We start from the raw sequence: 16,866 nt of genomic DNA on the forward strand, positions 1-16,866 counted from the left end.
CCTCTCCCACAGCCCCTCCCCCTCCAGGCACCTCTTCCCTCCCCCTCCAGGTGCCCCTCCCACCTGTCCCCTTAGCCCCTCCCTCTCCACGTGCCCCTCTCCCCAGCCCCTCCCCCTCCTCCTCCAGGTGCCCCTCCCACCTGTCCCCTTAGCCCCTCCCTCTCCACGTGCCCCTCTCCCCAGCCCCTCCCCCTCCTCCTCCAGGTGCCCCTCCCACCTGTCCCCTTAGCCCCTCCCTCTCCACGTGCCCCTCTCCCCTAGCCCCTCCCCCTCCAGGTGCCCCTCCCACCTGTCCCCTTAGCCCCTCCCTCTCCACGTGCCCCTCTCCCCTAGCCGCTCCCCCTCCAGGTGCCCCTCCCACTTGTCCCCTTAGCCCCTCCCTTCCAGGAGCCCCGCCCACTTATCCCCTTAGCCCCGCCCCCCAAGGGCTCCTCCCCCTCAAGCTCGCCTCATGCCCCCGGAAATCGTGCCCCCTCTCGCGAGAGTCCGGGGGTCAAAGGTCGCCTGGAAAGTCCATACATTTTAATTAAAATTTAAACGGCGATTGGAAAAAAAAATATATCAGTGACGTACTTCCGGCCGACCCAGGGTAGCGCTTCCGGGTCACGCGCGGAGCGCTGGTGGTGAGAGGCGGCCACGGCCCTGCCGCTCGGTGAGGGACCGCGGGCCCCGCCCCCTCCGGGGTTACCCAGCATGCCCCGCGAGACCCGCCCCCTGGCGTTACCCAGCATGCCCCGCGGACTCCCGGGCTGGGCACCGTGAGGGGCATTGACAGTGCTCCCAGCCTGGGGGGGGGCAGCGTTGGGGGCCAGGCTGACGGGGGGGGGCTGACAGCTGGGGGCCAGGGAGCACTGTGGGGGGGGGGGGCGGGCTGACAGAGGGGGCAGGGGGCCGGAGGCAGAGGGTGGGGGGCTGACAGCTGGGGGCCTGGGAGCACTGTGGGGGGGGGGGCTGGGACAGAGGGGGCAGGGGGCCGGAAGCAGAGGGTGGGGGGCTGACAGCTGGGGGCCTGGGAGCACTGGGGGGGGGCTGACAGAGGGGGCCGGAGGCAGAGGGTGGGGGGCTGACAGCTGGGGGCCAGGGAGCACTGTGGGGGGGGGGGGCGGGCTGACAGAGGGGGCAGGGGGCCGGAGGCAGAGGGTGGGGGGCTGACAGCTGGGGGCCTGGGAGCACTGGGGGGGGGCTGACAGAGGGGGCCGGAGGCAGGGGGCTGGGGAAGCAATAAGCAGAGGGTGCTGGGAGCAGGTTGTGGAGGGGGACTGAGCAGGGTGGAGCGGCAGTGGGTGACTGAGTGAAACTCAGAGGCCATGTTCGTGGAGCGCAACCTTGCCGTCACCCACGTAACCCCCTCCCCTGCGTGTCTGTTCCAGGGACCATGTCTGCCTTCCGCTCAGGCCTGCTGGTGCTCACGACCCCACTCTCGGCCCTGTCTCTGCGCCTTGTGCCCATCCTGGCCTCAGCCTCCCGGATCGTGGAGGATACGCTCTATGTTCACCTGCAGCCGGGCCTCAGCTTGACAGGCTCTTCGCAGCCCAGGTCCACCTACGTGCCAGCCTCCCCCGAGATCTATAGCCTCATCAGCAAGCTGTATGCAGATGCTGACGCCCACGGCCACCTGGACGTACGGGTCCTGCTGACAAACATCCGCAACCAGAGCCTGACGCCACAGTCACTTTCTTCAGTGCAGAACCTCTCCCACCCGCCCGAGGTGGTCCTGACCGACTTTCAGACCAGTGACGGTGGCCAGTACAACCCAGTGAAGCAACGCCTGGAGCGATACGCCACCAGCTGTTACAGCTGCAGGCCCAATCTCATCTCTGTGCTGCTCTACCCAGAGTATGAGCCCATGATGGAGGAGAGGGAGCTGCCCTCACAGGAACCAGACTTGGATGGTGGGACCATGCAGAGTTACAGGGATGTTGTTGTAGGGGGCACTTTCGATAGACTCCATAATGCCCACAAGATCCTTCTGAGTGCATGTTGCCTGTTGGCTGAGAACCGGCTACTGATTGGCATCTCTGACAAGGATCTCTTGGAGAGTAAGAATCCCATTCCCAAACCAGGAAGCAAAACCCCAGTCACGCTCATTCTCTGGCCGTCACTCTGCTGGTTCCTTTTGCTCTGCATGGCAGGGAAGGGAACCATTTATAGTACTCTGTAGTGTTTGTTTCCCTGGGGACAGCTTAGAAGCAGCCTTCCTGGGCTCTGAAGTGGGTGTGTGCCCAAGCTTCTAGGGCCTTTAAGGTGGAGTGTGTATTGTGAGAGGATGAAGGGGGAGAGTAGGTTTCATATCAGTGGAGATGTAAAGCACATTTGATCTGCGTGGGTATGGTGGTAGTTTAGAAGCATCATTTATGAGTTTAGGAGACTCAGTTAGGCCCAACAGGCTTGATGGCTTTTGGGAAGAGGTTTTGTACACCTTCGAATAAGATTAGCAACATTCCTGTGGGTTTTATTGCTGACCCTTCCCTGGCAGTGCTGCCAGCCTAAGCTGTAGCCTTGGGTTTCCGCCTGAGAACTGGAAACTGGCCAGAGCTGATAAGTGAGACTCGCCAGATTACTCCCACTGCCTGATCTAAGGCAGAACGGCATCTCTGCAAAGATGAGATGTCTGTGTCCCAGGTCGTACGCGGCAGAGAGGGCTGTCACAGCGATGGGGATCTGGCTCGGAGTTTTGCTATCTGCGTGTTTATGACAGATGTGCTGCCCTTGGAGTTAAATATTCCTTGCCAAGCAGAACAAGACTGAGTCACTTGTCTCTGCTCACTGCTGCTTTGTGCAAAGAGGGTGCCCCTTCTGACAGCAGACCCAAGGACGTGCAGCAGCCCCGTGCCTTTCTCCAATGTGGAGAAATCTGGAGAGCCTGATGCCCTTTGGGTACCAGGGAAGCGTGAGGGGGCGGATCGTTGCTAAAGCCTTTGGTACGTCTCTGTGGGCCCCTCCTTTAAACATCACTCTCTTCACTGCTAACTCTGGGTGCAGGGACCTTTGTGCTGTTGCTTCCTCCCCATTTCTTGTCCCTTCCAGATAAGGTTCTGAAGGAACTGATCCAGCCGTATGAGCAGCGAGTGGAGAAGCTGTGTGAGTTCCTGGTGGACGTGAAGCCTTCTTTGCGTTATGACATTGTGCCTCTGGTAGACCCCTGTGGCCCGTCGATAACGGACCCTGACTTGGAGTGTATAGTAGTCAGTGAGGAGACCCGCAAGGGAGGGGTGACCGTGAACAAGAAGAGACTTGAAAATGTAATGCCTTTAAAGCTGACCTAGTGGAATACACCCCCTCCTGCTATTCGTTCTAGGGATGCAATAGCATAGTCGATTCACCAATAAGCAAAAGCTTATAGGTTAATGCTATAGACTACATGCATTCCTCCCCCTTACCCCCCCGCCCCAGTAATTTTGTTTAGCAGGCTGGCCAGTAGCCCGGCTCAGTTCTGGCTCACGCCAGTTCTGGGACCTACCCCTGCTTTGGCTCTGCATTTAAAGTGTATTGGGAGCTGGGTGGGCAGGCAGCCCGGCTCAGTTCTGATTGGCCCCAGGTCTGGGTGCTCAGACCCCCCCACCACCACAAGACTGGGGCTGCTGCCACCCCGCACTGCTGCCTCTGTATTAGAGGTAGCAGCACAGGGTGATAAGCAGCCGGTCTGCAAGAGGAGCTGGTTTTTAAACTGTCTCTCCTCACAGACTAGCTCCCTCCTGGCGCCCCATGCTGCTGCCGGGCCCGCCCCCGGGGATTATAGAATAGTTGACTAACCAATAAGAATTCATGAGGTTACTCGACTATTCACTTAACCGATATTTAACATCCCTCATTTGCCCCCAACGTGTGTGCCCTTAAAAGGAGGCAGTGCCTGTGAAAGCCAGGCATCGGGGAACAGGTGCTGTACAAGCTCTCCAGTGTGATTGTCCTGATGCCCTGCACTCCCCCTGCTATTCCAGACCTGGGCTCTGCCCCTCTCAGCTCTGCTCTACCACTGCTCCTTATGAGCTGGCTTTCCCTGGAGTGTGTTGTGAAGGGGGGGATGCAGCTGTCCAGTGGCAGAGAATGAAAACTCAGAGAGCTGTGAGAGGAGAGTGCAAAGGAAAGATGGGGCCAAGCAGTTGGGTTCTGTCTTCGGAGCCTGCCCCTGAGGAGTGTGGTGGGGACAGCCCCGGTCTGTTCACTGTGTCTCTTCACTGGGGCTTCACTCTGCCCCTCCAGCCATACCCTCTGGGGCAGTGGGGGGGAGCTATCCAAGGGGAACCCTTTCCTCCCCACTCACTGGGATGCGCTCGCTCAGTAAGTAAGACTGTTTCTCTGTCGTATAGGAGCCGCCAGCCCCATCAGCTGGGCCCTGGGCCTAGCTGGGGATTTCTGCCTCTAACTGCAGTTGGTTCCCGGCACATAGATCCCCATCATGGACAATCCTGGAATAGCCTGCCCCGGGGAGCTCTCTCCTGGGCCCAGGCAGTTAGTGGTTGGCCTGATCCCAAAGGCTAGTGGGGCAGTGTGTCCTGTAGATGCACAAAGGCTCCTGATCCCTTGGGACCCTGCCCTTCTCTGCCACCTGACTCCAGAATCCCTGCAGTCCTTGCCCCACCATGGCATGTAGCACGGCCCAGTCGCAGGCAGATGGGGACTAATCGACAGGTGGCAGCAACCTCCCGCTTTCTTGCAGAGCTGCCCACGAGCAGCCTGAGTGCAGGAGCTTGGTGTGAAGATGCGGCCTTCCCAGTGACTGCTCGGGGGAGTGGGACCTGGGGCCAGTCTGACTGAACAGCTACGAGGGGCTCTCAGCCCTCTGACTGCGCTGTGCGGCGTGCTCTGTTTGCAGGGGCTCCCAGAGCTGGCCCTCCATGAGATCCGGCTGGTTAAAGATCCCGGGCACAGAGAGAACGAGGAGGAAAAGATCAGCTCCTCCAGCATCCGGCAGAGGCTGCTCGGATCGCTGCTGCAGCCCCCCCAGGTAGGAAGGTACAGGAGCTGGTGGCTACTCGAGTCCGTTTGCCAAGCAACCTCCAGCTCACAGGGTTTTGTGCGGTTTCTAGCCCTGGTGGGAGATGCTGGCCTACGCAATTGGGGACCAGAAACCTCTTAGGTCAGTGGCACGTCCTGGGTCTAGCAAGGGCAATGCTGAAGTGGGGACACAGAGTCAATACCAGGGAATGCCAAGCAGAGGGGCCTGGAACGTGCCCATTGAGTCAGCAGAGGGGCCTGGAGTCAGCTGGCTCTGTTCACAAGAACGCGGCCCAGGAGCCTACCTGTGGCTGCATCCTCCTGGACCGACCTGATGTCAGAAGGAGGCTGATGGTGCCGTTCCTGGGCTGAGTTTGGATCCTGTGACCATAAATAAACACCAGGAGAAGGGCAGCTGGACGTTGACTGGGTTTAGGAAGAGGGGTTGGCGGCCAGGCGTGTTGGAGATTGAGGTGTGCCAGGGTCTTCCTCTCGGGGGCTTCCAGGAAACGTACCAGTGGCAGGCCAGAGCATGTCTCTGCTGTTGGCTTCCATCAACGTGCACATCCTCTGGGCTTGTGTGGGGTTCACACTCAGGGCCTCTTCTCGCCGCCCCATCCAGCTCCCACCAGCCCTGAGCAGCTGTGGACGCTTCTGACGCTTTATCTCTTCTTGGTGCAGAAGGACCCAGCCCGGCCTTCTCGCCCCTATGTGATCGGCCTGACTGGAGGAAGTGGAAGTGGGAAAACATCCATTGCCAGGCACTTGGAACGCCTGGGCGCTTTCCTCATCGATGTTGACAAACTGGGCCACGAAGCTTACGCCCCCGGCGGCCCTTCGTACGAGCAGGTGGTGGAGGAGTTCGGAGAAGGTACAGTGAGTGGAGCCTGTGTAGAACACCAGGGTGACAGGGAGACGACGTCATAGGAACCTCTGACTTCCCACTTTGGTTTGGGAGAGTCCGTGCATCCTGCTCTTCCCAGCTAAGGGTGTTGGGGAGAGCTCATGTCGGAGGGAGGTTTGTATTTGGGATCCAGAGGGTGCTCCTGGGAGAGGAGAACTCTCTTTTGGAAACAGGTTGGTTTGGAAGCCTGAACTGTTTGGTAGGGATCCTGTCAGAGGGGGGTGGACAATCATTTTTGATGGGGGGGCGCTTCTAAGGATTTGGTGAGTGATCAAGGGCTGCACTTTTCCATGATATTAATGAATGGGATGAAGGCTGGGTGCTGAAGGGAGCTTGGGATGCAGGAGGGGGTGTGGGGTCTGGGAGGGAGTTTGGGTGAAGGAGGGGGTTGTGATTGGGCTGCAGGGTCTTGGAGGGGGTGTGGGTGCAGGAGCAGATTCTGACCAGAGGAGGGGTGCAGGCTCTGGGAGGGGGTGTGGGTGCAAGAGAGGATTCTGACCCGGAGGAGGGGTGCCGGAGGGTGGCAGGGTCTGAAGGGGGGATGGGTGCAGGAGAGGATTCTGACCAGAGGAGGGGTGCAGGGTCTGGGAGGGGGGATGGGTGCAGGAGAGGATTCTGACCCGGAGGAGGGGTGCCAGAGGGGGCAGGGTCTGAAGGGGGGATGGGTGCAGGAGAGGATTCTGACCCGGAGGAGGGGTGCCGGAGGGGGGCAGGGTCTGAAGGGGGGATGGGTGCAGGAGAGGATTCTGACCAGAGGAGGGGTGCAGGGTCTGGGAGGGGGGATGGGTGCCGGAGGGGGGCAGGGTCTGGGAGGGGGGATGGGTGCAGGAGAGGATTCTGACCAGAGGAGGGGTGCAGGGTCTGGGAGGGGGGATGGGTGCCGGAGGGGGGCAGGGTCTGGGAGGGGGATGGGTACAGGAGAGGATTCTGACCAGAGGAGGGGTGCAGGGTCTAACTCTTGTTCCCAAGTTGAAGGGAAAGGCCCTTTCCCACCCTCTTACACTTCAAGGCAGCCAAAAAGGGTCCCTGTCCCAGTGTTTGAAACCTTTGCAGGCCCCTCTAGGGGAATTAATGCTGAGCCCTTCCCATGCGAGCTGAGCTGAGCTGACTCCTTTTCTCCTGTTGCGCTTTGTCTCCCAGACACTCTGAACGATGACAGGACAATTAACAGGAAAATCCTCGGGGCCAAAGTGTTTGGAAACCAGGTAACCTTCCCCCCCGACTCCGGGCTCAGTGTCAACCTTTCCCCTCCTCTGGCCCTGCTGCCGCCAAGGCTGCTCTGTCGTCCCCTCTGCCCTGCTGCCGCCTGCCTGCTGCTCTCTCGGGCTCCGCTCCCGCCGGCTGGTTTTTCTCTAGTGTAAAGGCGCCGTGTTGGCGGGGCTGGAGACAGGGATCCCCGCTGCTGCCCAGGCACCAGCAGCACCAGCCACTCACCGGGGGAGACCCGCTCCTAGGGCCCTTCCGGGGCTGACAGTTGGGAGGACGTCACCCCCTGTTGGTCTAAGCGCTGGGGGAGGCATGGCCCAGGCTGGTTTGCCCTCTGTGCCCCGGGGTTTCCGTGAGCAGAGGTGACGAGAGCGCAGAGCGCTGATCTGCTCCTGTGCTCCCCCGTGCACTAGCCAGACCGGCCCTGACTGGCTTTGGAGCCGCAGCTGAAGGGTGGAAGGGGAGGTCGGTCTCCATGAGCTTCCGCCTGCGCTGGAGTCTTGGGCCGACACCTTTCTCCAGGGGCCTGGTCTGCTCCCCCCACTTCCCCAGCGCCCTCTGTCGCCGAGCGATAGGGCCTTGCCAAGTTCCTCTGCGTTGAGCTTTGGCAGCGGCGCAGATGGGGCTCCTGGTGGAGCAGCTCGGAGAATCGGGCAGGACAGAGCCAGTGGAGGGCTGACCTAGCCCGCTGGCAACGTGGGGCCCCCGGGGAGGGGGCTGGCGGGCGACTGCCCTGACTGCGTGTTGCTGGGTTACCGGGAAATCGCGTGGGGAGCGAATCACCGCAGCCCAGCCGTGTGCCTTGCTAGGGGCGGCTAAAGCGTCTCACCGACATCGTGTGGCCTGAGATCGCGAAGTTGACAAAGAGGCAGCTGAATGAAGCAGCGGCACAGGGTGAGCTTGGTCTTCCCCCTCGCAACCCCAAGGGGGCGGGGCTAGACCATCCTATTACCACCGCCCAGGCCAGAGGCCCTGGGGACGGCTGTCCGGGGGCCCAGGCTGCCGCTGGAGTTACTTCCTGATCAGCTGCTAGGTGTTCCCAGCTCAGGTTTCTGTGCTTTGTGGGGGGCTGGCCCTTTGCTTCCTGCAGGTGGGTAGGCGCAGCGGGCCAGACTGCCACCGGCCCCCTCCCCGTCTCCAGAAAGGCCTCGGGCGCGTTGGTAAGACCAGATCCTGGCAGGGAAGGGGCCACGTGCGTTGCCCTGGGAGAGAATCCCTCCATTGCTTCTGTGACCGGCAGGTCCCTGTGCCAGGCCTGGGGGGGTTCTGATTAAGCTCTAAGCCAGTGGTTGCCAGCCTGTGGTCCATGGACCCCTGGTGGTCCGCGATGGTACTGCAGGGGGTCCGTGGAAAGTTTAGACGGACGAACCAGGCGCATCCTTCCTCTTCTTTTTTGTTCTCCCCCAGGGTAGGGGTCTGAAACTAATAGACTGGGAAGGGCTCCGTATGCTTGAAAAGGCTGGGAACCACTGCTCTAAGCTGTAAACAGTCTGGGGCCTGCTGCTTTCCCTTCGCGGGTTCTCTTGCCCTGCCGTCGGGTTGCTGTGCTGCCAGGGGGAGGAATCGGGGCCTCGTGGTGCCCGGGTGCTCACAGGGAAGGGCCTCGTCCCACAGGGAAAGCGGTGTGCGTGCTGGACGCGGCCGTGCTGCTGGAGGCTGGCTGGACAGACCTGGTCCATGAGGTGTGGATGGTCGTCGTCCCGGAGAAGGAGGTAGGCGCCGCCCTTCCCCAGCCGTTTGCGACGAGCGATGGGCCCCTCGTGCGCCCGCCTGGGAGTGACGTCCCCCTTGGTCTCCGCAGGCCCTGCAGCGCATCATGACCAGAGATGGGCTGAGCGAAGAGGCTGCTCGGAACAGGCTGCAGAGCCAGCTGAGTAACAGCCAGAGGCTGCAGCAGTCGCATGTCGTGCTCTGCACGCTCTGGGAGCCAGAGACGACTCGCAAGCAGGTGAGAGCCGGGGGCTGCCCAGATGGGCCTCCGGGGGCAACGGCTGTCTTGCCTAGGCCAGGCCAGCAGGGACGGAGGGGAGGGGGCCGGTGGGGTCCACACCTCCGGCAGAGATGCAGGCCTGCCTGCGCTGCAGCGTTAGCCAGAGACCGTGGTTAAATGGAGTAGTCTAGGCAGGACCCCTTAGAGCCTGGGACAAGCCATGTCGGCAGCCGATCGGATGAGAGCCTTGTTCCTCTCTGGTGTAAATGGGACTCAAGGAATGTCTGTTCCCTACGGCTGGATCGGAGGAAGGACTAGGCATCTTCCAGGTCCCTCTCTCCTGGGCAGAGCTGTGGCTGCTGCGTCTCTTCCCCCCCGGGATGGGGGCCGTCTCCACGGAAAGCCGCACGTTCTGATAGGTGCCCAATAGCTGCATTAACTCAGTGGAATCAGGCATCTGTGGGAGTGTCCAGTGAGCCCTGTCTGTGCTGCAGCCACCCCTAGCAGATCTCACCCTGGGGTGGGGGCAAACCCAGCCTGAAAGGAATGACAGGTTCTGGGGCTTGTGCACACCGTGCTTTAAGTGGAGTCCATGCCTGTCCCTGCCCCAGTGCCCTGCCAGGCCGGGCCAGCTCCTCCCAGACAGCTGCAGTCACTGCCCTTTCGTGCGGCTGAGCCCGGACTCTCTGTCCCGCGTTTGTTCTGGCAGGTGGAGAAGGCCTGGGCCCTCCTGCAGCAGCGCATCAGCCAAGACTAGAGGCTGGGGACCTGGTGGCTCTTCCGGCCACTTCCATCTCGTCGTCACGCACAGCCAGACGGGGGCTCCCAGCACTGACGGGCTCTGCTGCCAGGGGCTGGGGTCTGCACGCTTGGCCCCATTCTCGCCCACGTCTGGTAGCAGGGCGGGGCACCGCTCAGAGCTCAGCTGGGCGCTCTGGTGCCCAGGGCCTCGGGGCAGAGGCATCCTGCTTTCCTGTTGCTAACGGCCCCGCCTACGAGGGTGCACCAAGGACAGCGGCTCTGAGCTGGTGACACGGGCACAGGCCGGGAGAGAGCAGCAGCTTGGATCTGCTGGGACAGACGTCATCAGAGCCAGCGCATGCCGAGCCCCCGGCCCGGCCCAGCGACAGGCCCGGCTCCGTTCACTTCGGGCTGCGCTGTATGAGCCCCCCGTGCCCTCCTCTGGGTGATCAGTATCATGTGGATTGTCCCCCCTTCCCGGTGGATGGGCCACCTCGGTGCACGCTGCCCGATCCGGGTGTCCTGAAGGCTGTCGCAGTTAAAGGTCCAGTGTGTGCAGCCTGCCTCTGTGTGGTGATTGCTCTGCCAGGCCTGTTTGTTCCCTTCGCCCCCAGGCCTGGGCCCAGGCAGGCAGCTCCTGTGCTGCTGCCCCAGGTGAAATCAGCATTGCGGGGGAGTCCTGCTGGCTCGGGGCAGGAGCTTTGCGAGCTCTCGGCTGCCATTCCCCACAGCCCAGGCTCTGGCTAGCGGGATCCTCGGGAGGGGCTGAGCACCTGCTGAGCTAGCGGGACCAAGAGGGGCTTTCCACTGAAGTTGGCTTAAGGCCCCTGAGCCAAGCTTTGTGCAGCAGGGAAAGGGACCCAAATAGCCCAGCGCTCGTGCTGCAAAGCGGCCGAGCCCCTGCACCCCTCCCTGGATCCCCCACCACAGGAGCTCTGCCAATGGACTGGACACTGCAGAGCTCAAATTCATGTTCAGATTCCAGGCTCAGCTTGACCCTGGGAGGGGCAACTCTAGTGCTGTAACCAGCCAGTTCCAGACCCTCCGTTAGCCTGACCCTGGGGTGCCTCGTGGTGGAGAGCTGAGGGCCCCGACCTGTCCCAGCGCATGGCTGAGGGCGCACCTGTCCCTCTGTGGCTGAAGAACACGCCATGTTTGCATCTGCAAAACCCACGCGGATTTGTTTGGGCATCAGCATCAAATCCACTTGGTCGGACACAGCCGCTTCTGGCCAGATCAGTCTGCTGGTCGGTCAGGTGCCGTAGGGCTCCTCGTTCCCGGAGGTGCTTAAATAACTTTAGGAAATAGCCCTTGCGGTTGGGCCAGGTGGCCGGCAGAGGGCGCTGCTCTCATTCAGTCTGTCAGCGCTGCCCCAAAGCACATGCCTCTCTGGCTGGTGTTGAGCTGAGAATCCTTCCTCTCCCCCTAGCACCTCTGAGGCGAGGCCCATGTTAACAGGTTCAGTAGATGGAGCATGTTTATGGGCACTGGAAGGCAGAAAAGATACTGGCTGCCGTGGTCTGGGTGGATCAGGAGGACACCAAGAGACTACAGGTTGTACCTCCAAAATCTGGGACACTGCTTCTGGAGGCAGGACGGCCAGCCAGGTGGGACATCAGAGTCAGCAGCCTGGCCAGGGACAGCATGGGACTGGGGCTGGAGCCCTCCAGCAGCCCCAGGAGTGTGGGGTTGGAGCCCCATGGTTCCCCCGGCTGTGTGGGGCTGCGCAGGGCACGGGTGAGAGCCCCAGCCCCACAGCTTCTCTTGCTGCACAAGAACAGAGCCCTGCAGCAGGAGCCAGAGCCTGTACAGCCCAGCCAGCCAGCAGTAGCTGGGCAAGCAGCCCAGCCAGGTTGCGGGGATGGTGAGGCGGGTACCTGCTGGGGCAGCCTGCCAGCAGCAGATGATGGACTTGGGGGCCAGTGGCAGGAGACTTCCCTGGCCTGGCAAACTCTCTTGTTTGGGGCGGGTCAGGTCCCGCTGATGCCGGAGCAGAGAGGTCCAACCTGTAGCAGAGAATCTTCCATAACGGCTCCTAGAGATGCAAATACAGATGTCACATAAGAAGCAGCATCCCTCATCCCCTCCCCTTGTGTGTTCCTTGGTTTGGGGACACACCCCAACTCCCAGGTGTCATGGCTCCTTCCCCACTCTGGCATGATAAATGCAGAAGTGGGGGCCAGCGAGTGTACTCCAAAGCCTTATCGACCAGGCTTTGGTATAAAACTTCCCCCAAGATCTTAAAAACCTAGATCTTGGGAATAAAACTTCTGCTGCCACCACCCAAATGTTGATAAAGAAATCAGGGGAAAGATCATTTGGGAAATCTCACCCCTAAAATAAAAATCAGGACACCCAAGTAACCAATGCCAGGTTAATAAAAGGAAAGAAAGAACTTTTATGATTACAACAATATTCCTGTTGCAGGCATAATGACTCGATGGAAAGGTAACAAAATACACTCCTGGAGAAACTCCATGGGCCTAGAACTTAGTTACAAAGAAAAAACCAAAACGTCTTTTAAGCAGTGCCAGATCTCAGATCCCCTACCTAGCCCTTAAAACAATAAAGCCTAACGAAACTACCTAAACTTTACCCTACTTACAGAAAATGAAGAATTGGAGAGAGAGAGAGACATGCTTGTCCCTCTCTGTAGCTGCAGAGAACACACCCAGAGAGACAAAAGGGAGAAAAGAAAAAACCCAAATTCCTTTGTCCCAGTTTGAAAGTCCCATCTACATTCCTACTGGTCACTCCACCTGGCTAGGTGTAGTTAACCCCTTAATCCCCAGGCTGCTGGCTAACTCTCATAATCATGACACCAGGCAGAGCCCAAAAATGCTGCCCCCCCCCCATGCTTGTGGGTCACTTGCGCAGTGCATACAATTCCTCTGGCCAAAGAGCAGTGGCGGGAAGACGCGCCCCCATTCCCTTCGGAGCGGGCGATTGTCTGCATGGGAAAGTTAAGCCCAGGTGTGAATTTAAACGGATGGTTGTAACGCTCCACCCCACCCCTGTAGATGCTCCAGCCCAGGCTGCCAGTGGCTTTTTTCCAGCTGTGCTTATGACACTGGGAAGGGTTTGAAGCGAACCTGAAAAAGTCACTTGGGTGGTGGAACGGGAGCGTCCGTGTGGGGTTATAGGGAACACCTGGGGGTTTAGCTCTCCTGGTTTGACTACTGGTCGGACTCCCATGTGGCCAGGCCCTGAGCTGACTGCTCCTGCCTGGGCCAGAGGGGCTTGCTGGTCACACTTTTCAGCCCTACAACAGAGCAGGGTGACACCCCTTCAGCAGGCCTATTGTAGTGTGAGTGCGCTCTTAGCTTCATCAGGGAAACAGGGCCCATCAGCAAGGGCTCAGCGAAGGAGCGGTCCCACCCTGCTGTCCCTGAGCAGGTGGCTTAGGAGACACGCGCAGAGGGAGCTGAGTGAATGGATCCGCCCATCCCAGAAAGCCGCCCCACCTGGGGCCTGCCCCTTCTGTCGCCAGGGAGAACCCTGATTTCCACTGCTGGCTGTAGAGAGGCAGCACCAGAGACTTTCAAACCATCACCTGGTGCTGCTACCACCCCTCTTCCTGCAGGAGAATCCCTGCCTCGGAGGGGGGGGGGGTAAATCAGGACACCCGGCAGGCGCTGAAGTTTGTTGAGGGAAAGAGGAAATGAAATTCCAGACTGAGTGCGTGGGAGTAGCAGGGCTTGGCGGTTCGGCTGTTTGCCCATGGTTGGGAGGCTGCCCTACATCCTTGGAGCGCGCGTCATGTTCTGCAGGAAGCCAGCCTTCGGACAGGGGCTGCTACACACCCAGCTCTGGTCCTGGGGGCGAGTGCATGTGGGCCCTGTCCCCAGGTGCACGGGTAGGACCCATCTCACGGCAAACAAGCCCTGGTGTGTGCAGGGCACTTCCTCTCCAATTCGCCCCCTGTATTCACACGCTCGCCCCCCCAGGCTTGGCGCACACCTATGGCAGCTCCACCTCTGCCCAGGGCGGTGCCCAGACAGCACCTGGAAAAGCAACACAGAGCTCTTTCCCAGCTGTCCTGGGCTCCAGACCCCCATGTACACCCCTCCAGCGACCCCCCTTCAGCTGTCCTGGGTCCCAGTCCCCCATGTACACCCCTTCAGAGACCCCCCCCAGCTGTCCTGGGCTCCAGACCCCCATGTACACCCCTCCAGAGACACCCCCCCCCTGCTGTCCTGGGCTCCAGACCCCCATGTACACCCCTCCAGAGACCCCCCTTCAGCTGTCCTGGGTCCCAGTCCCCCATGTACACCCCTTCAGAGACCCCCCCCAGCTGTCCTGGGCTCCAGACCCCCATGTACACCCCTCCAGAGACCCCCCCAGCTGTCCTGGGTCCCAGTCCCCCATGTACACCCCTTCAGAGACCCCCCCCAGCTGTCCTGGGCTCCAGACCCCCATGTACACCCCTCCAGCGACCCCCCTTCAGCTGTCCTGGGTCCCAGTCCCCCATGTACACCCCTTCAGAGACCCCCCCCAGCTGTCCTGGGCTCCAGACCCCCATGTACACCCCTCCAGAGACCCCCCCAGCTGTCCTGGGTCCCAGTCCCCCATGTACACCCCTCTAGAGCCCATCCCCAGCTGTCCTAGGCCCCAGATCCCCATGTACACCCCTCTAGAGACCCACCTCCAATTGTCCTGGGCACCAGACCCCCATGTACACCCCTCCAGAGACCTCCCTCAGCTGTCCTGGGCCCCAGTCCGCCACTTACACCCCTCCAAAGACCCCCCCCCAGCTGTCCTGGGACCCAGGCCCCCATGTACACCCCTCTAGAGACCCCCCAGCTGTCCTGGGCCCCAGGCCCCCATGTACACCCCTCCAGAGACCCCCCCCAGCTGTCCTGGGCCCCAGGCCCCCATGTACACCCCTCTAGAGACCCCCCCAGCTGTCCTGGGCCCCAGGCCCCCATGTACACCCCTCCAGAGACCCACCCCAGCTGTCCTGGGCCCCAGGCCCCCATGTACACCCCTCCAGAGACCCCCCCCAGCTGTCCTGGGCCCCAGGCCCCCATGAACGCCCCTCCAGAGACCCACCCCAGCAGTCCTGGGCCCCAGGCCCCCATGTACACCCCTCTAGAGACCCCCCCAGCTGTCCTGGGCCCCAGGCCCCCATGTACACCCCTCCAGAGACCCCCCCAGCTGTCCTGGGCCCCAGGCCCCCATGTACACCCCTCTAGAGACCCCCCAGCTGTCCTGGGCCCCAGGCCCCCATGTACACCCCTCTAGAGACCCCCCAGCTGTCCTGAGCCCCAGGCCCCCATGTACACCCCTCCAGAGACCCCCCCAGCTGTCCTGGGCCCCAGGCCCCCATGTACACCCCTCCAGAGACCCCCCCCAGCTGTCCTGGGCCCCAGGCCCCCATGAACACCCCTCCAGAGACCCCCCAACCGCCTGGGACCCCAGACCCCCAAGTACACCCCTCTAGAGACCCCCCAGCTGTCCTGGGCCCCAGGCCCCCATGTACACCCCTCCAGAGACCCCCAGCTGTCCTGGGCCCCAGGCCCCCATGTACACCCCTCTAGAGACCCCCCCCCAGCTGTCCTGGGCCCCAGACCCCCATGTACACCCCTCCAGAGACCCACCCCAGCAGTCCTGGGCCCCAGGCCCCCATGTACACCCCTCCAGAGACCCCCAGCTGTCCTGGGCCCCAGGCCCCCATGTACACCCCTCTAGAGACCCCCCCCCAGCTGTCCTGGGCCCCAGACCCCCATGTACACCCCTCCAGAGACCCCCCCCCAGCTGTCCTGGGCCCCAGGCCCCCATGTACACCCCTCCAGAGACCCCCCCCAGCTGTCCTGGGCCCCAGGCCCCCATGAACACCCCTCCAGAGACCCCCACAACCGCCTGGGACCCCAGACCCCCATGTACACCCCTCCAGAGACCCACCCCAGCTGTCCTGGGCCCCAGGCCCCCATGAACACCCCTCCAGAGACCCCCCAACCGCCTGGGACCCCAGACCCCCATGAACACCCCTCCAGAGACCCCCCCCCCAGCTGTCCTGGGCCCCAGGCCCCCATGTACACCCCTCTAGAGACCCCCCCCCCAGCAGTCCTGGGCCCCAGGCCCCCATGTACACCCCTCTAGAGACCCCCCAGCTGTCCTGAGCCCCAGGCCCCCATGTACACCCCTCTAGAGACCCCCCAGCTGTCCTGGGCCTCAGGCCCCCATGTACACCCCTCCAGAGACCCCCCCCCAGCTGTCCTGGGCCCCAGGCCCCCATGAACACCCCTCCAGAGACCCCCCAACCGCCTGGGACCCCAGACCCCCATGTACACCCTCCAGAGACCCACCCCAGCAGTCCTGGGCCCCAGGCCCCCATGTACACCCCTCCAGAGACCCCCCCCCCAGCTGTCCTGGGCCCCAGGCCCCCATGTACACCCCTCCAGAGACCCCCCCCCCAGCTGTCCTGGGCCCCAGGCCCCCATGAACACCCCTCCAGAGACCCCCCCCAGCTGTCCTGGGCCCCAGGCCCCCATGTACACCCCTCCAGAGACCCCCCAGCTGTCCTGGGCCCCAGGCCCCCATGTACACCCCTCTAGAGACCCCCCCCAGCTGTCCTGGGCCCCAGGCCCCCATGTACACCCCTCCAGAGACCCCCCCAGCTGTCCTGGGCCCCAGGCCCCCATGTACACCCCTCCAGAGACCCCCAGCTGTCCTGGGCCCCAGGCCCCCATGTACACCCCTCTAGAGACCCCCCCAGCAGTCCTGGGCCCCAGGCCCCCATGTACACCCCTCTAGAGACCCCCCCAGCAGTCCTGGGCCCCAGGCCCCCATGTACACCCCTCTAGAGACCCCCCCAGCTGTCCTGGGCCCCAGGCCCCCATGTACACCCCTCTAGAGACCCCCCCCCAGCAGTCCTGGGCCCCAGGCCCCCATGTACACCCCTCTAGAGACCCCCCCAGCTGTCCTGAGCCCCAGGCCCCCATGTACACCCCTCCAGAGACCCCCCCCAGCTGTCCTGGGCCCCAGACCCCCATGTACACCCCTCCAGAGACCCACCCCAGCTGTCCTGGGCCCCAGGCCCCCATGTACACCCCTCTAGAGACCCCCCCCCAGCTGTCCTGGGCCCCAGGCCCCCATGTACACCCCTCCAGAGACCCCCCCCAGCTGTCCTGGGCCCCAGGCCCCCATG

General features: G+C 62.1%; 1 protein-coding gene across 3 annotated transcripts; it reads left to right on the top strand.

Moving 5' to 3' along the window:
- The first annotated feature begins 522 nt into the window (after positions 1–522).
- Positions 523–10,274, top strand: COASY (Coenzyme A synthase). 3 transcript variants are annotated; one of them, XM_075911240.2, is made up of 10 exons: positions 523–652; positions 1,371–2,039; positions 3,028–3,242; positions 4,814–4,945; positions 5,617–5,806; positions 6,980–7,044; positions 7,855–7,939; positions 8,660–8,757; positions 8,847–8,993; positions 9,685–10,274. In XM_075911240.2, exons 2-10 carry the CDS (start codon positions 1,376–1,378, stop codon positions 9,730–9,732), a joined length of 1,644 nt encoding a protein of 547 aa, XP_075767355.2. In that variant the 5' UTR covers positions 523–652; positions 1,371–1,375; the 3' UTR covers positions 9,733–10,274. The 3 variants fall into 3 exon arrangements, with proteins under 3 accessions (XP_075767355.2, XP_075767356.2, XP_089630069.1); XM_075911241.2 differs by having other exon boundaries at positions 643–758; XM_089773943.1 differs by lacking the exon at positions 523–652 and adding an exon at positions 1,048–1,133 and having other exon boundaries at positions 1,203–2,039.
- The last annotated feature ends 6,592 nt before the right edge of the window (positions 10,275–16,866 follow it).

Source organism: Pelodiscus sinensis, chromosome 29, assembly GCF_052426305.1.
Source record: "Pelodiscus sinensis isolate ZL-2025 chromosome 29, ASM5242630v1, whole genome shotgun sequence".
In the NCBI taxonomy this organism is placed as follows: domain Eukaryota; kingdom Metazoa; phylum Chordata; order Testudines; family Trionychidae; genus Pelodiscus; species Pelodiscus sinensis.

Coding starts and splice junctions, on each gene's coding strand:
- COASY (XM_075911240.2), top strand. CDS start 1,376: ATGTCTGCCTTCCGCTCAGGCCTGCTGGTGCTCACGACCCCACTCTCG. Junction 3,243..4,813: donor ACAAGAAGAGACTTGAAAAT/GTAATGCCTTTA, acceptor CTCTGTTTGCAG/GGGCTCCCAGAGCTGGCCCT. Junction 4,946..5,616: donor CGCTGCTGCAGCCCCCCCAG/GTAGGAAGGTAC, acceptor TTCTTGGTGCAG/AAGGACCCAGCCCGGCCTTC.